Here is a 25,553-nt window from a genome sequence, read left to right as displayed (position 1 = left end):
AGCGAAACTGTTCTATGCATCCAGCAGCTGCACAACATTTCTAGATTTTATGCTTAAAATACATTTGGATTTTTTGTCATAGACATAAAAGTATGACTTTTCGTAAAGCTGCTTTGAAACACTGTGTATTGTGAAAAGCCACTATACACATAAATTTGACTCGACTTAATGCATACAGCCAAAGCCAACCATAGCACTCTTTTAAATGTTTTATGGTCTCCCTCACTTCATTTGTGTGTGCCTTTGTTCAATATTGTTGATATATAGATTTCACTCAAAATAATTAAAAATAAATTCTCTGCCTTACAGTCCTCCCCATTGATTTCCTATGATCAGTCACCTTTGACAGCCAATGTGTGTCTTTTTTATGACCACTCATCAAATGAAGGCCAGGTTTTTTTTTCTTCTCCAGATTGTGTATTTCTAAAAAGTAACCAAGTTTTGGACTCGAGGAAACAAAAATGAAATCAGTCAAAAATGACTAATGCATTTTTGGGCTAATGCAGCCACTGAATGTGTTGATTTGTGACTTGAGGTCTGAAGTGGACTCGAAGGCAGCAAAAGTATCTGAGCACAGGGTGCTCAAGTGTAGGGGGTCATTGTGGAGGCAGGTATAAAAGTGTTCTTCATGTAACATATTGCTCCAAATATATTCAACAAAGCTTTTAACACTGCAAGTATTTGTTTGTGCAGTGCAGCTTCAGTTGAACCATTCCCATTTTTGATGTGCTGCATGACTACTCCAGGCACTTTTTCCTGTGTCCTTGCTATTCGCTTAAGTCATGCTGTTTCTGGGGCCAAACCTCTACTTCATGTCAAGTGAGAACACTCTCAACAGCTGTTTATGCTTTTAAAAATTCACAGCGTACACTACCGTCTGTGGATTCGTGGCACCTGTGAAACATGCTTTTTAACAATTCATTTAACATTAATCATTGTTGAGCCATTTGAGATTTTGGTATGGAGATAAAGGTTAGGGTCATGATTTTTCTGGGGTATACAGCACACCGTGGGTGTATATTAGGACCATTTATTTTTTGGTTATGGGATCTGAAGCATCGTTTGGACCCAAAACGATGATGCATGGCATCAGACTTAAGTGCATGGGTGAAGAGCATGAATGTTTGGTTCCATGTGGATTTAACCTTCTCTCTTTTAAAGCTTCTAAAATTATTCAGATAATCATTATGGTGTTCTCAAATAGCCCTTACAAAATGAGCTTTACTGTACAAAGCAATGGATTCCATTGAAAATTAAGTAGGATACTAAATATAATTTTATAGTTGCTGATATATATCCCCCAACTCAAGCTGATTCATGGCTAGTGGGCAGCTTCAACATATGCAGATTAGACAAGCTCAAACCATTGACCTTTTCCCATGCAGACACGGTGAAGAAGGATATGAGGAGAGCACTTGGATTTCAATGGGAGAACATACACACCATTCTGCTGATGACGATGACGCTGCTCCTTATGTTTGGTGTTTAATTGGGAACAGGTGCCTTCAGTTCATGGTTAATTATTGCTTCCCATAGCAACCCTGACAGGCTCACAGAAGGCCATCCAGTATGTAATCAACTAAAGCTGTTTTGATATTATGAGAGAACACATTTAAAACAGTCACTTACAATTGAGTGTTTTGTTTCAAGTGTATCCTTTTAGCAAACATAAACTACCATTCAAAAGTGTGGGGTTTGTAATTTTTACTTTTGGTCACTTTTAGATATTTCTGCCTGGACTGAAAATCACCTTCTGCAATCCTGACAAAAACTGCTTAACCCACCCTAACCAATCAGAGCTCAAATATCGCACTGTAACCAGCAGAGATGAGTAGATCACTTACACATTTTAGTCTGTTACTGAACGGTAATTAGTAACGTAATCTAGGTTACTCGTTTTAGGTAATGTATTCTGACTACTTTTTTAGATAAATTGTTTTAAATGTACCATTAAATGTGACAAGAAAATATGGTAACACTTTAGTATAGGGGCCAAGTCATTCTGATAGTTGTTTATTAGCATGCATAATTACTAGCATACTGGCTGTTTATTAGTGCTTATAAAGCACATATTCTGCATGAGCATATTCTACATCCCTAATCCTACCCAATACCTAAACTTAACAACTACCTTGCTGACTATTAATAAGCAGCAAATTAGGAGTTTATTGAGGCAAAAGTCATAGTTTTGTATCAGCATCATAAAATGCATTAAACATTTCATTGGTGAGTTGACTGAGTGAATAGTGAGTTGATAAAAAAAGCTAATATTTAATGAAATCATAAAAATAATTGAAACCCTTGAACACTAAACATTTACTCCAGATAACTATGACATCAAAGAATTGTAAACATGCAAATGTGTTGTGAGATTATTTGAAATTTTAACTTCCTCAGAGACATTTCTAGTAAATGCTTTAAGGTGTTTTGCTGACAAAAACATTTGGAAATCCCTGCATTATATGAACAAACATTAATAAACATGAAAACAGAAAGGAACATTTCGTTTTAGAAAGAAACATAAAAAAAAGAGAATAACAATAAATTATGAATAATTGACTTCCCTTGTGTGAATATGTAATCAAGTAATCCATTCAAATGTAACTAATCTGATTATGAGTATTTTAAATGTAATGTACTCTAATTACAAGTAGTAGACTTCTTGGTAACACTTTATTTTAAGGTGTGCTTGTTAAACCATACATGCACTTACTATTGTAATAACTATAAATTATGCATAATTTCATGCAAGTGGCCCTAAGACAAACCCTATTCCTAACCATATAGTAAGTACATGTAGTTAATTAATATTACTCAGTACTTAAATGTATAACTACACTGTAACCAGGACACCTTGAAATAAAGTGTAACCGACCTTTTGAATCTGATTACGTAAAACAGATTACATGTAATCAGTTACTACCCAGAAACAATCACGTCTACTGTTACTGAACTTACTGGAAGTTTTTCATGATCGTGCAATGCAAACCAAGTACACCAAAATGTTTTAACATGATGGTTACAGCTCATTATAAAACGGAGAGTTCCGGTCCTTGATTCTGATTGGCTGAGCCGCGTTCGAAGCTGTTGTAAACTACACTACGAACACACACCTTTGTTTACTTCTGTGTGTTTCTCGGCAATCACTTTGTTGGAACCACAACTGTTTCCGAGGAACTACATTGTTTGGTGGAAGAATACTGTTTTTATTAAGATCATTACACTTTATTTGCTCTGTTTTATTCTGTGAAACCTTGCTACGTATATGGAATAACCGTTTTATAAAAGCAATAATCCCCGTGAAGCCGTGGTTTACAGTGAATTTATAACAGCTAACAACGCCCCTTAGCTGTTATAAATTCACTGTAAACCACGGCTTCTTGGGGCTTATTGCTTTACTTTAATGTAACCGTATTGTTCTGCTTAGCGAGCGCTGGCTGAGACGGAGAGATTGCAGTTGCCATGGAGATCTGAGACACGTTTTAAGCCACAGCTCCACTCTGCTGCGAGGAATACTACGGTTGCCGAGCCATGACCGTAATTTCGTCCTTCTCGTACCCACTTAACACTCTTCAGGGAATGAAGAGTAACAGACAAATCACACACAAGACTGTTTACAGATTAAATGTGTCCTCGGATGATTTACTCTGAAGGAGGCAGGAATCGATGTTTCTCTCGTAGTAGACTCACAGCTGAAAGCATTCAGGACTGTTGTTTATAAATGAATTGTACTTTTTTTCTTCTTGTTTTGAAGGCAACTAATATGCCCTTTTCTTGTACAGGGTAGCTCTGGCTGAACAAAACGCACTGATTTCAATATGATTGCGATATTTAAGTGCTATTCTGTTTCGTCTCTGCTTAGTTAACAACACAAAGAAAGAAGCAATTAAGATCTTCAGGCTGTTTTTTTTTTTTTACTGTGTGTGAACTAGATGCTGTGAGTGACGATTTCATTTACTGTATATCATAGTCATAGAGCTGCATCACAATTGATTTCTGAAGGCTTTTGAGAGCCTCGTTTTTATGAAATTGGTTGCAAGTTTGAGATGGTTGTTTGTAACCCTCACAAGTCACAATAATGATCATGCTGAGCAATTTCAGGCATCAAAAGATGAAGAGCAGAGGTTAGACGAAGTGTTACTGTAACAAAATGACTTGAAATTGAGCTAGAAGCATTTACGTTCCTGATCTTTTATTTACCAAATGTACATCAAGTTTCTCCAAAAGCACAAAGACTTTGCAAAATCTACCATACTGTATGTGAGCATGTAAATTCTGCAGTTCGAATTTATATTGCATTTTCTAATAAAATACAGTATTTCTACACTATAGGATCACTTAAGTCAAATGTTTTAGGGGTGAAATAAGAAAAATAATAATCATAGTTGACAAATGATTGTATGTTAGTATATTGGTGCTCTGCATCTTTAAGCCAAAATAGAGGGAGTAACGCTGATCATTAGTGTGATTGTTAACTGCACCAGCCTTTTTCAAATTAGCTGACTCACATACATTAGATGTGTTTTCAATGGCTGTTCTGTGGCAATAAATCTTGACAATAAATGGGAATTAATGCCATTTCATTTTGTGAAAGTTTTTGAATGCATCATTTTGCGTATGGCCAAGTCACTGCAGCACTGATATATGTCAATACTATGATTACAATATAGCTTGATCTAAAATACAGAGGATCACTTGTATCGTCCCTATATATATATCATCATATTGCCCAGAACCTAAAACTTGCTCCAATCACAGCACACCTCGCTTTTCAGACCGATGAGCTTTGTAAAAATCGATGCGTTTCAGAAAGGCGGGGCATAGAGGAGAAACAATAATGTACAGTATGTGGAAAATAATGTTTTTTTAACCTTAAACCATATAAACAATGTTCTTTTTAGCAACATCATATGACTTCTTTAAGGGAGTGGAGCTAAAGTGTTACTTTTGTAAGCTGTGAAAAAAAGTTGACCTTTCTTATGAGTCGAATAGTTGGTGCCTCCAGCTGCCCCATTCTTAATCTATGCCAGTTAATGATGTTAAACCACCTGAGAAATAATTGAGAGAAAATGTCAATACACACATTACAGGAAAAACATTAATAACAAAAACAATAAAAGCACACGTCACATTAGCATACTCATTACCATTACCATAACCATACTCAACTCAGTACTACTCTGTGTGTATACACACACACACATTTAAATTCAATATACACTATTATAATACACAATATACATTGATAAAGCTTACCTGTGATGTCGGACATCTTTGATTCCATTTTTTGTATTGCCCAGACGCTGGCCCGGACGTGATCTGCATGTCATGTAAACAACACACAAACTGAAGATTAATCATGTAAATACCTAAATGACATTAATTAAGGGGTGACATTTAAATAAAATGTGAAAAATGTGTAAAACCAAGCCAAAGTCTTCATAATAGATCGTCAGAAATGACCTGCACAATTTACTGATGAGAGATTTGGCACCTTCCCCCATATATGACGGGAAATTCAGCACACCATCCAAGATCTTGGCATAGATCTTCTGTGGGTCTGAACTGGAGAATGGCGGACTTTCGGACAAATAAAACAAGAAAAGCACATTTAAACACAAGTATTTTATTTATTTTCACCCACAATGAAATTTTATAGCTTATTGGCCCTGATCTAAAAATGAAATCCATGCAAACTTGATAGCACATGCAAACACTGTCTGAACGAAGGACTGCATGCTTGAAATCTGCAAAGCAGCGCATCATTTCGGGTTCCTTTGATGAAAATATGTGAGCCTGCAGCACAAAAGCAGTCTGAAGTCGCTGGGGTATATTTGTAGTAATAGCCAACAATACATTGTATGAGTCAAAATTATCGATTTTTCTTTTATGCCAAAAATCATTAGGATATTAAGTAAAGATCATGTTCCATGAAGATATTTTGTAAATCTCCTACCGTAAATATATTAAAACTTCATTTTTGATTAGTAATATGCATTGCTGAGCACTTCATTTGGACAACTTTAAAGATGATTTTCTCAATATTTAGATTTTTTTGCACCCTCAGATTCCAGATTTTCAAATAGTTGTATCTCAGCCAAATATTGTCCTCTCCTAACAAACCACACATCAATGGAAAGATTATTTATTCAGCTTTCATGTGATGCATAAATCTCAATTTCGAAAAATTGACCCTTATGACTGGTTTTGTGCTCCACGGTCACTAATGATTTTGGGGTGTTCCTCTATTCACATGCAAAATACAGGGCGTTGAATATTCTTGTAAAATTATTTACTAACTTTGAAAGTAATTTCGGAAATGATAATTTCTACTGCAAATTATTACATTTGAAATGTACTGAACTTCATGCATTAATGTGAATTGTGACAGAACAAAATTTGAAAAGTGATAATACTATACTTTAGTGCCATAGCCTTATGGACAGCACATATGCATACGGTGCAACAGGGAAAAATACATTAACATAAGCAATATGACTGCATTCCTCTAAATAAATGATTTTACTTCAAATTAAAGAGCACAAGCTAACCGTGTTAGCTTGTTACCCCTGTTTATAATATACAGCCCTAGTGTTTCACTTGTTCTTTGTCAGTTGTTGAATGTAATGTCCAGTGTTTCTGTTTCTTTCCTCCCAGTGTCATTTGTTTTCTTTGTTTCTTTGATTAGATCCTCTGCTCTGCCTGCACATTACAGATTCTTCCAGTTTGTAAAACAACAGCCTTCACCCAATTTAACTTATTTGATAAAAAGCAATAAAAAATAATTAACTCGCTGTTGCCGCACGTGTGGATTACTAGTGCTGTGTTCGATACATCGATACGACGATGTATCGTCACAGAGATCTGACGATACGAGTTAGCAACGGCCCTATGGTATGCAGTGTTTAATAAACAGCTGTTTTACAAAATTCTTCTGAGGTGAAATATAGTGCAGTCCCGTATCGTGATATGTATCGTATCGTGGCCTCTGTATCGTGATACGTATCGTATCGTGACTTTGCTGGTGATACACAGCCCTATGGATTACATGAGAAAACTTTATTACCTGCCCACAAGTAGCTCATAGATTAGAACACCAAGTGACCAGAAGTCAGCAGCAAAGTCATGGCCCTGGTTCTGAATGATCTCTGGAGGCATGTACTCAGGAGTACCGCAGAACGAATATGTCTTCTCACCCCGAGAAAGCTCTTTTGCAAAACCAAAATCAACCTGAAAAAAATCCAAGAAAAAAAAAAGAGCAAGAAAGAAGTGTATCTTTTAGTGGCCGTATTAAATTGTCACAGTGACAAATGATCACAATTGTATTAACAGCTTATCAGTGTAAATGCCTGTAATTGCTCTATTCGCTGAAAGTGGAAAAACAGATCCTTGTTTAAATACATCACAGTTGCATGCTGCATCACATTAAAAAACAGGGTTATAGGCACTATAGATGTATAAGACAGGAGAAGCAGGGAAAAGGGAATTTCTTTTGTTTTACCAATTTCACATATCCTTTGGAGTCCAGCATGAGGTTTTCTGGTTTCAGGTCTCGATACAGGATCCCTTTGTTATGGAGGTATGCAAAGGCTTCAACCACACACGCTGTTATGAACACGGCTATATTCTCCTCGAAGCGCCCTCTGCAACATGATGACACATGCGCCCACATTCACACATTCACTAATTATGGAAATACATATCTGCAGTCAAACATTTGACAGAGACAGAAAATGGATTCTAATTAATGGTCTACCATATTATGCAAGAAAGATGACACTTATGCATTTTCTAAGAACACATAAGATGTTCTGAATGGTTGTTAATGCATTGTTGTTATGTGGTTGCTAGGGTTTTCCTGCTAGTAAGTTTCTATGCAATGCAACAACACAGCAACAGCAGCTGTCATAAGGATGCTTGCCTTAGCAAACAACACTGATTCATTTGTGAATGTCTTACGCCTCTTTCAGCTTGGTCCAGATTTCCCCACCAGGACAAAACTCCATGATCATGTAGACGTAACGAGAATCTTTGAAGGCAGCATGCAGCCTGAACAACAGCAGAAAAGTCAAACCGGAATTTCATATGTGATTATAGGTTAGGTAGGTAGCTGCACTAACCTGACAATGAAGTCACATTGGATTGCCTGGAGAATTTTCTTTTCTAGGAGAATGTGTCCTTCCTGCTTCTTTGCAGCAACATGCTGTTTACTGATCTTCTTCATAGCAAAGTACATTCTGTGCTGCAAGGTAGTTACCTGGTAAATAAGCAACCAATCATCATTAATCAGGCTTAAGTAGTGTTTTGACATTAAAAGGACTTCGTCTATGCTCTCCTCTCATACCAGCTCCACTTTTCCAAACCCCCCGACTCCAAGAGTGACAGGCTCTCCGTGATAACTTCCCTCCTGGTACAGTACAGGGACGAGATCTTTCAGCTTTAGAGATGTTTCTGGCCTGGAGACAGCAATACTTATAATATATAATTCAACATAATGTATAATTCATATTATAACTCAATTAAAGACTGCATTTAGTTGTAGACAGGCACCTATAGCTGTATGCTTAGAAAAACTCAGATTCATTCAAACAGTGGCTTAGAAAGATGCCACTGAACAATTATATAAAAAAACTACACTATAATACACTAATAATGTATATCATATAGTGAAAGTATTCCCTATAGTATGTCTAATAGTTTGGATTTAATATGGAGATTAATTTTAGTACCTACACTATTGTTCAAAAATTTGGGATCAGTTAAGATTTTCATTTTCTTATGTTCACCAATGCCGCGTTTATTTGATCAAAAATACAGTATAAAAACAGTAATATTGTGAAATATTATTACAGTTTAAAATAACTGTTTTCTATTTGAATATATTTTAAAATGTAATTTATTCTGATGCGAAGCTGAATTTTCAGCATCATTACTCCAGTCTTCAGTGTCACATGATCCTTCAGAAATCAGTCTGATATGCTGATTTTTTTCTAATATGCTCAAACTCTAACCATATTAAAAAAGGGACAAACCCATGTAGGATCTGTCTCACAACAGACCCACCTACATGATGGAGACACACACATCAAACCAGCACATTCCATGGAAGGTTGTTGAGGTTCGTTTCTCCGCCTCTGCAGTCGTAAAACTCATGCAGGATTAAGTAAGGTGAAGCATTTCCTGGACTGTTTGGCTATATCTCAAGATAAGCTAAAAGGGACAGTACTTTAACGGTGCTTAAAATGGTTTTACGGGCTTGCAAAGAGCAGTTTTACTGAACTAAATGATTTTTATTACTATAAAAAATCTAAACGACGGTGGGGGTCGGTGCCGCGGTGGGCAAGTGACGTAACCGGTGTTGCGGTATCACACCGGTATCACCGTCAGCACCGTATATCGCGGCAAGCCTACTCTCTGCTTGTGAATCTTTGCAAGAACTGATTTATGACTAAAATAATTAGCTATTTGTCTATGCTTCAAATCTAGCAAAATCAGAAAACACCACTGATCTGTGCTTGCAAAAGTATTTTCTGATGGCTTTCCCCCCTTGTTAATGGTATATAAACAATAACTCCGCATGTTAAAAGTGACTAAGTAGATAACTAGTGAAGAATCCTCTCTGCTAGGGTTGTGACGGTGAGGAAATTTTCCCACCGGTTAATCAACGTGTGTCAACACTGATAATACCGGTATCACCATGGGGGTAGCGGCGTTCCCTCTTTTCCTCGCTTTCCTTAGCTTTTAAATAGCTTGCAAAAGTGGCGTGCAGATTTTACTTTCACTTTCAAATAGTGGCAATTCGGTGTAAAGCAATTGTTCGTTTTTAGTTTGTTTGAATTTTCCCTCTTTTCCTCGCTTTTCTTCACTTTTAAATAGCTTAAAAGCGCCGTGCGCATTTTACGTTCACTTTCGAATTAGCGCAATTCTGCATCAATGCAACTAGGGCTGGGCGGTATACCGGTTCATACCGAATACTGGTGTTTTTTTTTGTTATGATATGAATTTTTTTAAATTCCTTGTTTAATGGGGGTCGGTGCCACGGTGGGCAAGTGACGTAACCGGTGTTGCGGTATCACACCGGTATCACCGTCAGCACCGTATATCGCGGCAAGCCTACTCTCTGCTTGTGAATCTTTGCAAGAACTGATTTATGACTAAAATAATTAGCTATTTGTCTATGCTTCAAATCTAGCAAAATCAGAAAACACCACTGATCTGTGTTTGCAAAAGGATTTTCTGATGGCTTTCCCCCCTTGTTAATGGTATATAAACATTAACTCCGCATGTTAAAAGTGACTAAGTGCTGTCCCGCGAACGCAAGGTCTGACTTTCCCGGAGAAGTGTCGCCTCTCTCGGCGTCTGTTCTGTGCAGTGAGCGGCAGAGAAGCACCGCGGCCGACTCCTCAATAAATGAGTACAAAACAGCGTTTCCTAGCATCTGTCGCTTACTGATTGTTTGTGCATGTGATATTATGTCTGTTAATATCACATGCACTTTGTTGTTTGTTGTTGTTTTTAGTTTGTTACTCAGGTGCAGGCAGTGCGCTGCATGAGACAAAACGGTAATATAGCCAAAACAACCGCATAGCCGCTCTTTAGTGTAGACGCATGTTGATTTTATCAGACGATGCTGTGATTATGTGGGGGTTTTTTTGTGAGTGAGATGAATTAATGCATATTCATATTTATTTTAGAACTACAGTAACATCTGATTTCTCTCAACATGGGGACAGGAGAGCTGCCAATCAATAAATTGGAAAATAAAAAGTAACTTGCGTTACTTATTTGAAAAAGTAAATGAGATATTGTCTTGTAAATTAAAAAGTAATGCGTTACTTTACTAGTTACTTGAAAAAAGTAATCTGATTACGTAACTCGCGTTACTTGTAATGCGTTACCCCCAACACTGTTGAAGACTATATTGAAAATCTTTACAAATGTAGAAGTTTCAAAGCAGGAAAACTCACTCATCATGGAGCTCAAGGCTTTCAAAAGGAATGGTCTCCTCAAAAACCCTGTGAGAAATAAAGGACAGTGATTATTTATCAGATATACTCAATCAAGGGAATTATGTGACTGCATCTGCACAAACTAAGTAAAGCAATATTGTCATCACTGACATCAAACTCACTCTTTATCAATGGAAAAGCAAGTGACAGCTCCCACCGCTGTGCATGTGGCTGTCCTGAGGATCTCTCTGCAATAAACACAATAGAACATTTACTTGACTTTTACATTTACATCAGATTTTGATATCATAATTCTGTGATAACTATCTATGGCTTACATCATTTACAGAGGTAGCCTACCTGATAACTGTATCTAGAAAATTACATCTTTAAAAACAATCATTTAAAATAACCAACTGATCAATGATTAACAAATGAAGAGTTAATTTGCAAAAACCGATAACCGATAACTTTTTTTCAGAAATCACGTTTTTTTTATTGCGCATTCCTAGTAATGGGTTGTTTTGATTAATTAATAATAACTTAAACAAATACAGGTAATTATTTAAAATTTAGAATTAAAATTCATTGAAAGTATGTTTTTTTACATATTAAAAGTTTGTTTTATAGCAAAAGCAGATAACTCCAACAGTCGTTTTTTTGGCAAAAACAGATAACTCCACATTTCATGTTTTAGAAAAAACACTCGTTTAATCTTTGTAATCTCCTCAGATGACAATGTAGATGCCTGACAAACGTTGTTGTGATCATAAACTGTATGGATGTGATTACACGCAATACACGGAGCTTTTCCCTCACCATTGTAACGTGCTGCTTTTGCAAGGTTCCGTGAAAACGTTTCAGCTTTTATTTTCCTTTTTCGCCCTGAAGAAGATATCACAAGTTCATCAAGTTCGTCGAAATGATCCATCCTCGATCACTTTTAGTCAACTTTGACGAAACTCCTCTCACCTAGCAACGTGAACTCGCGATGCCTTGAAAGTGGACAAAACCGGCTTTTTTGACAAAACGTGTTTAGGGTTCAGATCGTGCTATATGTGGAGAATAATGCACGGCAATCAACTCTTTTTTTTAAGTGGCGTTTATCGGTTTTTGCAAATGAACTCTTCAAATATTTATTCATGATATTGTATTTCTAATGATCCCATGTTTTGTCACTAAGTAACAGTGACCATGGTTACCGTATTAGAGCCAGTTCTCCAAAGTGTTCCCCCTCACCCATCTTACGAATGAATTTCTGCTGTCCGTTCACATTTTTTGTCACTAAAACCTAATGGGAAATAGACAGAATCCTGACCAGCTGTTTTAAGCAAGACTTATTTTACAGTAGCATTTAAATTCAATACAAACACAAACACAGAGATTATTACGTGCAAAGTTTGATTCTTGCATATTTTGTGTTTGTAAAAGTGCTCAAAAACACATATTTAAGTTGTAATGAGTTTCTTTTACCTCTCCTTTGAGAATGATGTAAAACGCATTTCCCTCTGCTCCCTCTCGGACAATCACTTCATTGTTCTGAAACTTCACCTTACAGGGGAACAAACACGAAAAAGACTTTGAATCACCGTGTCATGCTTTGCTAGAAGAAAAAATGCTGGACTTTGTGTCAAAATAAGATTTATGAACTCTTCATTGTGACCCTCAGATGCTTCTTCCTGAACAATATATTGAGGCCAAAATATGGTATTTGCTTGATATTGAGGAAAGCACACATTCCCTTAGTCTTTCATGAGACTGTAAGATTTGCCTTATGTCTTCCTATTGTAGGCTCACAAGACATATTCAGCAACATATTCAGTTAATATTCAGTAATGCTGCATTATCGATTTGACTACATTGACACCACTGGATGAGAATAAAACTTTAGGTTACTCACGTAACCCCGGTTCTCTGATAACATGAGTGAGGTATCTTACTATGGGAATTGCCTCGGGTGTGACCAATCCTGGAAGCACCAAGTACACCACGTCTGTCAGTTGACAGACCAATCACGACAGTGATGGAGGAGTCCCGCCTCCCTATATATATCACTACATAACGGTCCCTACCTCACTCTCCGCATATCTCTTCCCCGTGCTGCTGCAAGGAGGGAAGTGTGGTGAGATACCTCACTCATGTTATCAGACAACCGGGGTTACGTGAGTAACCTAAAGTTCTCTTCCAAACATTCATTCGGTATCTCACTATGGGGTATAGATAACTCCCGTATTGCAGATATGCTGTCTGAAGCAGGCATGTCAACCAACTCAGTGATGTGTGATAGCATAAGAATGAAAACCCTCCACTATTCACAGAATAGAACTGGGATATGTGAAAAAATAAATAAAAACGTCTTCTGTACGAGTGTTTTTTTTGTGTTTTTTACACAGGACAGAATGAGCTAACGACGGCTTTGTAACATCCAGCCTATAAAATCGGACAAACGTGTGTGGCGATGCCCAGCTTGCGCCGCACAAATGTCTTGAATTGAAATGCCCTTAAACAACGCCCACGAGGTGGCCACGCCTCGGGTACTATGAGCCCTTAGCCCCTCCGGAGGACTAAGACCCATGCTATTATAACCCGATATAATAGCTTCCACTACCCAGTGGGACAGGCGCTGACGAGAAATAGGTTTACCCTTATGAGAATCAGCCCATGAAACAAATAACTGATTAATCTTCCGCAGCGCTTTCTTTCTGTTTACATAGCAACGCAACGCATGGACAGGGCACAAACAGTGAGGCCGCTCTTCTTCTGGTGATGAAAAGGGCGGAAGAAAAGCCAATAAATCTACTTGATTACAGGCTAGAGCTGACTTGCTCACTTTAGGCACGAACGCTGGATTAGTTTTGAGAGACACTCTCGAGTAATCCATAGCGAACTGCATACAGGAGTTATGAATCAACAAAGCATGAAGTTCACTGACCCGCTTAGCAGATGAAAGAGCCAGTAATAATGCGGTCTTTAGCGAAAGGAGCTTCAGATCGCTGCTATCTATAGGTTCAAAAGGTGTACGAGACAGACAGATCCCACGGGGAAATCAATGGCTTTGACACTCTGTTCAAACGCTGCGCACCCCTCATAAACCTGCATACCAGCGGGTATCGACCAATAGTGTTATTGTCAATCCCCACATGACACCCAGAAATCACAGCGAGATACACCTTAACGGTAGAAAAAGCTCTGCCTTTATCCAAAAGTTCTTGCAGAAAACATAACACATCTGCGACAGAGCAGAGAAACGGAACAATGTGCTTAATGTGCGCACCATTGCTCGAAAACATTCCATTTCCTATCGTAAACAGAGTGCGTCGAGAATTGTCTCAATCACCCTCGGAGGCAACCCAGTAGCATTTAAGTTTAACCTCTCACGGGCCAAGCCCAAAGAGCAACTTTGTCCGGGGCGGGGTGAAAAGAGGTCAGGGCTGGTCGCATAGGAGCTGCATTATCTCTGTCAGCCACAATTTCCCTGGCCAGTTCGGGGCAATCAATATGACTGAGTGACCGCACTCCCTTACCCTTCTTAGAGTTGGTACGATCAGACTTAGCGGAAGAAACGTGTAAAGCAGTACGTTTGGCCACTGGTGCGCTAGGGCATCCATACCCATAGGCACACCGTCCCTCGCTATCGAGAAGAACAGAAGGCAGTGAGTGTTTTCGTGCGATGCGAAGAGATCTACGGCAGCGCGGCCGAATCTTCTCCACAACTGGCCCACTATCTGAGGGAGGAGTGTCCATTCTCCATACCGAGGATTCCCCCTGGACAGGAGATCCGCCCCCGCATTCATTATTCCCGGGACGTGTGTTGCCCGTAATGAAGGAAAGTGTTTCCTGCCCTACACAATCAGTTTCTGTGCCAGACTGTGAAGCTGAGGCGAGCGTGTACCCCCTTGGCGATTTATATATGACACCGTGGTCGTGTTGTTTGATCTGATCAGAACATGGTGGTACCACAGAAACTGCACAAAATGTTCCAAAGCTAGAAACACTGTTAACAGTTCTAGGTAATTTATATGCGCACTGCAGCGAGATGGGCCATTTCCCTTTCGCTATTCTGTCCTCGCACACTGCATCCCAACCTGAAAGTGACGCGTCCGTCATTACTACCTTCCTCATGGAAACTGCACCCAGCGGAGTCCCTGATTCAAGGAACGAGTGGTTTCTCCAATGATGGAGAGCACGCATACAAAGTGGTGACACCATCACTCTGCGGTTGAGGTGGTGTTTTGGACATAAGTGTTGTGCCGCTGTCCAATTCTGAAATGCTCTCATTCGCAACAGTCCCAAAGGAATAACCGAGACTGTCGAGGCCATCAGCCCCAGAAGGCTTAACACAGTCTGAATGAGACCTTGTTCCCTTTTTGAAAAAGGGATGGACAGCTGCGAATTGACCTGATGCGCTCCTCTGACAGAAACGCTTGATACCGATCTGAGTTCAGTCTAAGGCCTAGATAGATTAGCTCCTGAGTGGACACCAGGCAGCTTTTTGTCTCGTTTATCTTGAAGCCTAAGCGCTCCAAATGATACACAAGCATCTTCGTGTCAGTCTCTGCTTGCTGCCGGGGGGCATCAAAACCAGGGCATGCTAATGGAGAAGCCTTAGGAATGGGTTTTCGGGGGAGGCAAGCTTGGAAAGCCTCACCCTCCTGCTTCCTCAGATCACACCGCTGGCACATAGCAGTGACTGATGCTCCGAAAAGGACTTTGGGCTCAACCGGGGCATCCAGGAAATCTGCTTTCTCTCTGTCAGATAGCCTTGAAAGTCCCAGCCAGAGAGCTCACTGCCATGCTGCGGCCGCAGATCTGGACTGCCCCCCTGGAGGTTCTCAGGTTGAGATCGGCAATAACGCAGATCTCTTCCCAGAGAGTTGGGTTTGATGACCCAGCTTCCATTTGTCTCCCCATCTCCGCTTTCTCTCTGTATCTGCTCTCTCTCTGTCAGATAGCCTTGAAAGGCTCGCCCACCACTGCCAAGCCCATGCTGCAGCCACAGCTCTGGACTGCCCCCCTGGAGGTTCTCAGGTTGAGATCGGCAATAACGCAGATCTCTTCCCAGAGAGTTGGGTTTGATGACCCAGCTTCCATTTGTCTCCCCATCTCCTCCATGAGCTCTGCTTGAGCAGTGAGGAGAGAGGTAGCATTCAGAGCCCTCACTGCCAGAGCAGAGGAATGATAGATTTTCTGAAAAACTGAGGCTGTTAAGCACTGAAAAGGGTTTGTCCAAGAAACGCTTCATTTCTGAATTATTGTTTTAACAACTGGGGCACGCAACGGCAGTCATATAGGCCTCTCTCCTTTCCCTGGCCCGCCTGCTGCGACGGCCATTCAATAGAAAGTTTTGCAGCTGCCCTCCTGCACATTTCGATCAGGTCCACTTGAGCCGAGGCCGGGGACCCTTCGCTTAACGTGCTTCCCTAGCAATCGCTTCGTCATCATCCTCCTCCTTCCCTCTGACAAGATCGGGAAAAGAGGGGGAAGCTTGGGGGAGACTTCATCCATAAACTCGCCCCAACTACATGACACAGGCGTCTGTTTGGTCGACATGGTCGACGGAGAAAGGGAGGGGGTCTCCTTTATTAGCAGCCACCACCTGCACTCTTCTCTCCAGAACCCTTGACAGGAGAAGGGAACAGTGCGGACAGCACTCGGGGTTCACGAGTGCTGCTTGAGCATGTCTCACTCCCAGGCATACAATACATAGTGGATGAGAATCCCTGCTTGAAATACTTGCTCCGCATGCACAAGGACGCGAGTCGCAGCCCCGCTTGCGGAACTAATAGTCGTGTCCATTCTTTATCAAGCTGCTAAGCTCACCACAATGTATCGCTTAGAAAAAAAAGACAGACCAGAGAATTCGTCGTAACACATTAATTCGCTCGTTTGTCCTTAACAATAGTTTCCACCTTGACAGTGAAAAACACCCGCTCTCAGAAAAAGCCGCGCTCGGCGAGTTACCTTGACAGCTCGTCTAAGAACAGTTAAGCAGCTAATCCAGAGGGCAACCTAGAATTTAGCTTCCAAAAAATCTTCACGGGGAAGAGAATGAGAATGAGGTAGGAACCGTTATGCAGTGATATATATAGGGAGGTGGGACTCCCGCATCACTGTCGTGATTGGTCTGTCAACTGACAGATGTGGTGTAATTGGTGCTTCCAGGATTGGTCACGCCCGAGGCGATTCCCATAGTGAGATACCAAATGAATGTTTGAAAGAGAACTGACTTAACCTGCATGATGACACTGTTGTCTTCTATAAAGCTGCTTTACAGCTGAATTGAATGCATTTCATAATTGATTAATTTTGCAACATCAATACCATTATACAGTATAACTGACATTATTTGTGCACATCGTTTTTTTTTAGAATTCATCCTCATAATATTTAATAATAATTTTTAAACATTTTCCTCTCCCCTTACAAATACATCTCCTCTCTAATGACGTGCGTACACTAAAAAGGCAAAAAACAAGGAGATTCACTAAATCTCAGTGGGTTGGCAGTATCGCATTGCACAAATGCTAATTTGAACTATTTTAACCAAATGGCCTTTTTAAGTTAAAGACATGACTACAACTAAATCAACATATGTCTTAATTTGACACAAAGTCTGGTATATTTTCTTCTCTTCTGTATTTTCTAACAAGTTCTTCGAGAATACTTCAGACATCCTTCATTTAGACAAGATTCATGAGTCTGAGCTCAGACATTTAATCATTTAGCAGACAAGCTATTTACTATTTATAAGAGAAAAATCACACTGACTTCCTCCATGGAATCAATGATCTTTGACAGCTGCACATCTTTCAGGGCTTTCAAAGTGCGAGCCCTGATGGAAACAATTAAAAACCACATACAATAATAATACACTAATATATACAAAAAGTGAGAACCAAAGCACACAACATGTAAATCATCTGCTATTTTACTAATGCAGGCGAATTACAGGATTGAGGTAAAGTGGTGCCAGAATGTCTTACGTTTTCAGGAAGCCCATGAGTTGCTCTCTTTTCTTCTTTGATTTGTTGGTCATGATGCTTCGATATGTTTGTCTCTCAATACACCATAACTTCACCGTAGTGATGGCTGTGGGAAAGAGAGCATCGAAATGCTTATTTACCACACCAGCAGAGGGCAACCCAAATCAGCCATCACTCCAAAATAACATAACAAGTGACCTTTGACAGATGCTGTGCGTTTACAGTTGTATAGAATGGCCAGTTCCCCAAACACATCGCCGGAGCTCAAAGTTCGCAGATCACATCCAGCCTGAGTAACCTTCAGCTCCCCCTCTAGAATAAAAATGGAATTTAGGCTCATCAATTCATTATTTTCATCACATTTTATTTAAGACTGAGCTTTGCTGAAATAGAAGACTTGTCATGTCATGAAATTCACTACAGTATGCAGGGCCGGATTAACATAAGGGCTAGGAGAGGCTGAAGCCCCAGGGCCCGCGAATTGAGGATGTGGAACGTGATGTGGAGGAAAGGAAAAGTAGACCTAGAATTTGAGTGGCCATCGGGAGCACCCGAGCTTTTCCCGGTGTGCCGAATTGCCAAAATCCCACCACGCCCCCACATATTAGTGTCTGCGCTATTTCAGTCCAAAAGATATGAGTGATAAAAATGTCTTTGTACTCGTTTACATTAGAGTTGCAGCTATCTTTTAATCGCCTCGGCTTTACTGTAGCGCATGGGAAACAAACTCTAAAAGCCAAGTGATTAACTTGATTAAACCACGCAGCGCAAAAGAAAAGCTGGGCCACACCGGACCGGTGTCTCCCGCCCGCGACTGTAGCTCGACACTTTCGTTGCTCTTAAGTGATAATATAGGCCAAAGCAGCGCTTGCCCATTTGAATTCGACACACACATGACACTTTGAACAGTAAAGTCTCTGTGGTGAAGCTAGCGGAAACCAGACTGAATAGCACCATGTAAAATAAAGTGTAGAGGTAAACTGTACAAAACTGTAAATAAGCAGTTTATTCCACACTACCACACCTAGGCTATTTAACATGCAGTTACTGACACTGTAGAAACATGGCATTAATGATATTTATTATTAATGTCACGATTATAGCCTATATTAAATACTGGGTCAAATAAAGGCAATAAGTCACTTTTATAAAGGTTTACTAATACTACACAGTTAACTCTGGATTCAAGAATTAGCTTTTCATTAGGGCAACTTCAAAGGAGAATTTAATAGTTCTAATAAACTTTAATTGCAGAAAAATATGAATTCAGTAATTAAGAGCCTGCAATATAATGGAATATTAATATTGTTAAATGCATTTTAAGTATTCAAAAATATAGTTTGTTTTTGTCCGTTATTTATTAACAAATTATTTATTTATTCCAATTGCCTTAACCCCAGCAAGACATTTTATGGGGGACTGTGTGGGACAGATGGGCTGAATTTTAGCACCAGTCCAGCCCTGATGATTCTCCTCTTCTAGGGCCAGAAAGAAGAACTTCTAATAATAAAACTATTTAAAATAAACTCCTTAAAGGGTTAATTCACCCAAAAATGAAAATTTGATGTTTATCTGCTTGCCCCCAGGGCAAGATGTAGGTGACTTTGTTTCTTCAGTAGAACACAAACGGAGATTTTTAACTCCAGCCGTTTCAGTCGTGTAATGTATGGCAATGGTAACAAAATCTATGAGAGTGTAAAAAACATGCACAGACAAATCCAAATTAAACCCTGCGGCTCATGACGACACATTGATGTCCTAAGACACGAAACGATCGGTTTGTGCCAGAAACCGAACAGTATTTATATCATATTTGACCTCTAATACACCACTATGTCCAACTGTCTTTGAGCGCGCGCACGGCATCCGGTGCGTGAGGTGTGTACGTGCTCTGGCGTAGTTTACGTTAATGGGTGTGTTGATATCCAGCCGAAGAGCAATCAACCATAACTTCAGGCGAGCAGGCTCAGAAGTTGGGAATACATGGAAAATCATCACTCCCGAATGAGTTGCCCTGGGGGTAAGCAGATAAAGATCAAATTTTCATTTTTGGGTGAACTATCCCTTTAAGGGAGCTGTATATGCTTAAAATTTGTTGTTGCTTCTGTAAACCTGTTAGCTTTGACTTCATATCATGTGTTAATGTATTTATTATTTTAATGTATTGTAGCCTGGAATATTTAGTGTGCATACTCATTGTATCTCTGTGTTGGAGATTTTTTATTTAAAAAAAAAAAATTATTATTCCTGTGGTAGAAAACGTTGTGGCACCAAGATATGCTACTATGAAGGGGGGCCCTTGGGTTTGCTAGCCCCAGGACCCTATTTGTCCTTAATCCGGCCCTGACAGTATGAATTTTTGAAAATTAGCTTTAATGCTGTGTGTAACACAGCTCTAAGTGAATGAAAACATCCTGCAAAGTTTTAAATCTGAAAGTGCACTGTGCATAAAGTTACTGTCTCTCAAAAGAAAGAGTCGATTCTGAATCACTGAAACGAGTCATTTTTAAAACGAATCCCAAGCCATTTCATACTGACGTCAACATGAAACATTAGCATATTGCCCGCCCACTTGTTCTTTTCGCGTTGGTCTGAATGAAAATGCTAATTCATTCTTTGCCACTAGGTGCCACTTTGGAGCGGTAAAATAGCGGTTTCCCTGGTAATGCTGTACACAAAGCAGCACTGCGCTCACAAACGCTGCTTTAAACAGCAGGTCATATGGTTTTTTAAAGTGTCCTAATATTGTGTTGGAGTCCCCTACAACAGGTTTAAATGCATCTAAGGTCAGAAAACACTGTAATTTTCCCAGAATATACGTTTATACATCATTTGTCCATGATTTCAAAACGGTTTGTTCGATTCAGTTCTGAGTAAACTGTAAACCCCTCCCTTCCATAAGTGAAAACATCCTGCAAAGTTTTAAATCTGAAAGTGCACTGTGCATAAAGTTACTGTCTCTCAAAAGAAAGAGTCGATTCTGAATCACTGAAACGAGTCATTTTTAAAACGAATCCCAAGCCATTTCATACTGACGTCAACATGAAACATTAGCATATTGCCCGCCCACTTGTTCTTTTCGCGTTGGTCTGAATGAAAATGCTAATTCATTCTTTGCCACTAGGTGCCACTTTGGAGCGGTAAAATAGCGGTTTCCCTGGTAATGCTGTACACAAAGCAGCACTGCGCTCACAAACGCTGCTTTAAACAGCAGGTCATATGGTTTTTTAAAGTGTCCTAATATTGTGTTGGAGTCCCCTACAACAGGTTTAAATGCATCTAAGGTCAGAAAACACTGTAATTTTCCCAGAATATACGTTTATACATCATTTGTCCATGATTTCAAAACGGTTTGTTCGATTCAGTTCTGAGTAAACTGTAAACCCCTCCCTTCCATAAGCCTACTCTGCTCTGATTGGTCAGCTGGCCAAGCCTGTTGTGATTGGCACAAAAGAGGAGCGCTTGAGCAAGTTATGCCGAGTTCACACTGCACGATTTTCAAAGACGTCGCATCACTGTTGTTTTCACACTGAAGGACTATCTGGGGTAGCATTCAGTTGCAGTTGCAGCTGCATGCCCAATTACTACTCAAAACTAGCCTGAAAATAGCCCAATTGCTTTCGAGGGGGTCCCCCAGTAGAAAATCGCATTCGGGGGGTAAAATACACATTTTTTGGTAGGGTTCTCCTGGTACAATTCACATTCCAGGGCCTAAATATCACGTTATTGGGGTCGCTTCAACCTGCTGACATAAAAACGTCGTCACATCATGCACCTGCTGCACTTCTGTGAAAGGAGAAAAATAGAAATTAAGTCTATAGAAGGAATAAAATAAATAGGATCACACAAAATATATAATAGGCTATAATATAATTAACAAGTATAAAGCCATGTTTAGGCTACATAATAAATAATAGTTATGCAAACAAATGTTACAAATATGGCAAAAATGGAAACATTTGGATTCTTGTGGTATGAGGCAGGCTCGTGAGCCGAATATGCCACTATAGAATATGCCACTATAGCCTAGTTAGATTTATTTTATAGTTGAATATATCATTTTATAACTACTTATTTTTCATTCTTGTTCTGTTCTGAATACCGTTACATTTAAAATATTTGTTGTAGGAAACGAGTCATTTTTAAAACGAATCCCAAGCCATTTCATACTGACGTCAACATGAAACATTAGCATATTGCCCGCCCACTTGTTCTTTTCGCGTTGGTCTGAATGAAAATGCTAATTCATTCTTTGCCACTAGGTGCCACTTTGGAGCGGTAAAATAGCGGTTTCCCTGGTAATGCTGTACACAAAGCAGCACTGCGCTCACAAACGCTGCTTTAAACAGCAGGTCATATGGTTTTTTAAAGTGTCCTAATATTGTGTTGGAGTCCCCTACAACAGGTTTAAATGCATCTAAGGTCAGAAAACACTGTAATTTTCCCAGAATATACGTTTATACATCATTTGTCCATGATTTCAAAACGGTTTGTTCGATTCAGTTCTGAGTAAACTGTAAACCCCTCCCTTCCATAAGCCTACTCTGCTCTGATTGGTCAGCTGGCCAAGCCTGTTGTGATTGGCACAAAAGAGGAGCGCTTGAGCAAGTTATGCCGAGTTCACACTGCACGATTTTCAAAGACGTCGCATCACTGTTGTTTTCACACTGAAGGACTATCTGGGGTAGCATTCAGTTGCAGTTGCAGCTGCATGCCCAATTACTACTCAAAACTAGCCTGAAAATAGCCCAATTGCTTTCGAGGGGGTCCCCCAGTAGAAAATCGCATTCGGGGGGTAAAATACACATTTTTTGGTAGGGTTCTCCTGGTACAATTCACATTCCAGGGCCTAAATATCACGTTATTGTGGTCGCTTCAACCTGCTGACATAAAAACGTCGTCACATCATGCACCTGCTGCACTTCTGTGAAAGGAGAAAAATAGAAATTAAGTCTATAGAAGGAATAAAATAAATAGGATCACACAAAATATATAATAGGCTATAATATAATTAACAGATTAACAAAAGGGGGAAATAAACACTGCAACAAGTATAGGCTACGCTCGTTTTTGTGACACTCTTTTAATACATTTTATTTATTTTCTTTATGTCTTTTCATCGTCTGTTTGATTACGTCTTTAATTGATTTTTCCGTACATTTCTGCCATATGTACATTAACTGACAGTCACCACTGATAAGCTAGCACTAAATATTGTAGAAACTTAATTTTCTGTAAAGTTGTAAATTTGTATTGTGAAAAGCACTATACAAATAAACTTGAATTGAATTATGTCTTTATTTGATTAAATCCATCTGATTGCACAGGCGCCTCACGCACACACAAACAACATTAGTTCTACCGTTACCGTCATTTCAGCCATTCATCATCAAACTAAAATGCAGTCAACCAAACATAAAAGTTTATTTAAAAGGTCCGCTGTAAAATCAGCGTGCAGCGCCCAAACAAAAATTTTTTTGCCATAAGGATTTTATACTGATATTAGAACTGATATTTTATATACATAAATTAATGTAGCCTAATAGTTTGCAATTACAAGGTTAACGGGTGTTTTTGGAGTAAGATCAGTTTCTCTTTGAGAGATTACTTCCTCTTTTTTTCGTTTCTCCGTGTCGTAAACTCTAGGGGTGAGGCTTCTAAACCGGGGTGTTTTTAGGGGCGTGATATGCAAATGACGATTGCTTTTCTGCCGCAACATTTATCAACGTGTGATCATTCCTACGATGAAATTGGTGGCATATGAATGTTTCATGAATCACACGTGAACTCTGTCATAAGTTGATTTGTGCGCGAAAACATCCTGCAAAGTTTTAAATCTGAAAGTGCACTGTGCATAAAGTTACTGTCTCTCAAAAGAAAGAGTCGATTCTGAATCACTGAAACGAGTCATTTTTAAAACGAATCCCAAGCCATTTCATACTGACGTCAACATGAAACATTAGCATATTGCCCGCCCACTTGTTCTTTTCGCGTTGGTCTGAATGAAAATGCTAATTCATTCTTTGCCACTAGGTGCCACTTTGGAGCGGTAAAATAGCGGTTTCCCTGGTAATGCTGTACACAAAGCAGCACTGCGCTCACAAACGCTGCTTTAAACAGCAGGTCATATGGTTTTTTAAAGTGTCCTAATATTGTGTTGGAGTCCCCTACAACAGGTTTAAATGCATCTAAGGTCAGAAAACACTGTAATTTTCCCAGAATATACGTTTATACATCATTTGTCCATGATTTCAAAACGGTTTGTTCGATTCAGTTCTGAGTAAACTGTAAACCCCTCCCTTCCATAAGCCTACTCTGCTCTGATTGGTCAGCTGGCCAAGCCTGTTGTGATTGGCACAAAAGAGGAGCGCTTGAGCAAGTTATGCCGAGTTCACACTGCACGATTTTCAAAGACGTCGCATCACTGTTGTTTTCACACTGAAGGACTATCTGGGGTAGCATTCAGTTGCAGTTGCAGCTGCATGCCCAATTACTACTCAAAACTAGCCTGAAAATAGCCCAATTGCTTTCGAGGGGGTCCCCCAGTAGAAAATCGCATTCGGGGGGTAAAATACACATTTTTTGGTAGGGTTCTCCTGGTACAATTCACATTCCAGGGCCTAAATATCACGTTATTGGGGTCGCTTCAACCTGCTGACATAAAAACGTCGTCACATCATGCACCTGCTGCACTTCTGTGAAAGGAGAAAAATAGAAATTAAGTCTATAGAAGGAATAAAATAAATAGGATCACACAAAATATATAATAGGCTATAATATAATTAACAGATTAACAAAAGGGGGAAATAAACACTGCAACAAGTATAGGCTACGCTCGTTTTTGTGACACTCTTTTAATACATTTTATTTATTTTCTTTATGTCTTTTCATCGTCTGTTTGATTACGTCTTTAATTGATTTTTCCGTACATTTCTGCCATATGTACATTAACTGACAGTCACCACTGATAAGCTAGCACTAAATATTGTAGAAACTTAATTTTCTGTAAAGTTGTAAATTTGTATTGTGAAAAGCACTATACAAATAAACTTGAATTGAATTATGTCTTTATTTGATTAAATCCATCTGATTGCACAGGCGCCTCACGCACACACAAACAACATTAGTTCTACCGTTACCGTCATTTCAGCCATTCATCATCAAACTAAAATGCAGTCAACCAAACATAAAAGTTTATTTAAAAGGTCCGCTGTAAAATCAGCGTGCAGCGCCCAAACAAAAATTTTTTTGCCATAAGGATTTTATACTGATATTAGAACTGATATTTTATACTTTTCTGCCGCAACATTTATCAACGTGTGATCATTCCTACGATGAAATTGGTGGCATATGAATGTTTCATGAATCACACGTGAACTCTGTCATAAGTTGATTTGTGCGCACGGATCTGTGCTCGTTTCTACGTTAGATTGATAAATGAGGCCCACTATTTTTATTTATCATGCACTTTTTTGATTAACAACTTTGCCGACTGTTTACATTGAAGGATAGCTACCTTATAAACTGCAAAAGAGATATTTTTCGAAAACCCATATGACCTAAATCACCTCGTTCTAACACGCCCCCACATGTCTACGTCACGATGTGGGAAGATTTGCAT

General features: G+C 39.4%; 1 protein-coding gene across 1 annotated transcript in view; it reads right to left on the bottom strand.

The window, feature by feature from the left end:
- Window positions 1-4,933: 4,933 nt before the first annotated feature.
- The window catches only part of prkg3 (protein kinase cGMP-dependent 3), a 30,389-nt gene continuing 9,769 nt past the window's right edge, over window positions 4,934-25,553 (bottom strand). Inside the window, exons 6-20 of the mRNA XM_016237578.1 lie at window positions 18,131-18,244; window positions 17,933-18,038; window positions 17,718-17,781; window positions 12,423-12,500; window positions 12,152-12,240; window positions 11,132-11,197; window positions 10,968-11,015; window positions 8,345-8,471; window positions 8,121-8,257; window positions 7,960-8,049; window positions 7,502-7,643; window positions 7,067-7,230; window positions 5,464-5,580; window positions 5,257-5,319; window positions 4,934-5,048 (exon numbers count right to left, since the gene is read on the bottom strand). Coding sequence (XP_016093064.1) covers window positions 4,934-5,048; window positions 5,257-5,319; window positions 5,464-5,580; window positions 7,067-7,230; window positions 7,502-7,643; window positions 7,960-8,049; window positions 8,121-8,257; window positions 8,345-8,471; window positions 10,968-11,015; window positions 11,132-11,197; window positions 12,152-12,240; window positions 12,423-12,500; window positions 17,718-17,781; window positions 17,933-18,038; window positions 18,131-18,244 — 1,520 coding nt within the window. The remainder of the gene's footprint in view (window positions 5,049-5,256; window positions 5,320-5,463; window positions 5,581-7,066; window positions 7,231-7,501; window positions 7,644-7,959; window positions 8,050-8,120; window positions 8,258-8,344; window positions 8,472-10,967; window positions 11,016-11,131; window positions 11,198-12,151; window positions 12,241-12,422; window positions 12,501-17,717; window positions 17,782-17,932; window positions 18,039-18,130; window positions 18,245-25,553) is intronic.

This window comes from Sinocyclocheilus grahami, unplaced genomic scaffold, assembly GCF_001515645.1.
Source record: "Sinocyclocheilus grahami isolate Dianchi unplaced genomic scaffold, SAMN03320097.WGS_v1.1 scaffold519.1, whole genome shotgun sequence".
NCBI lineage: Eukaryota > Metazoa > Chordata > Actinopteri > Cypriniformes > Cyprinidae > Sinocyclocheilus > Sinocyclocheilus grahami.
This window is presented reverse-complemented; position numbering and strand designations above follow the sequence as displayed.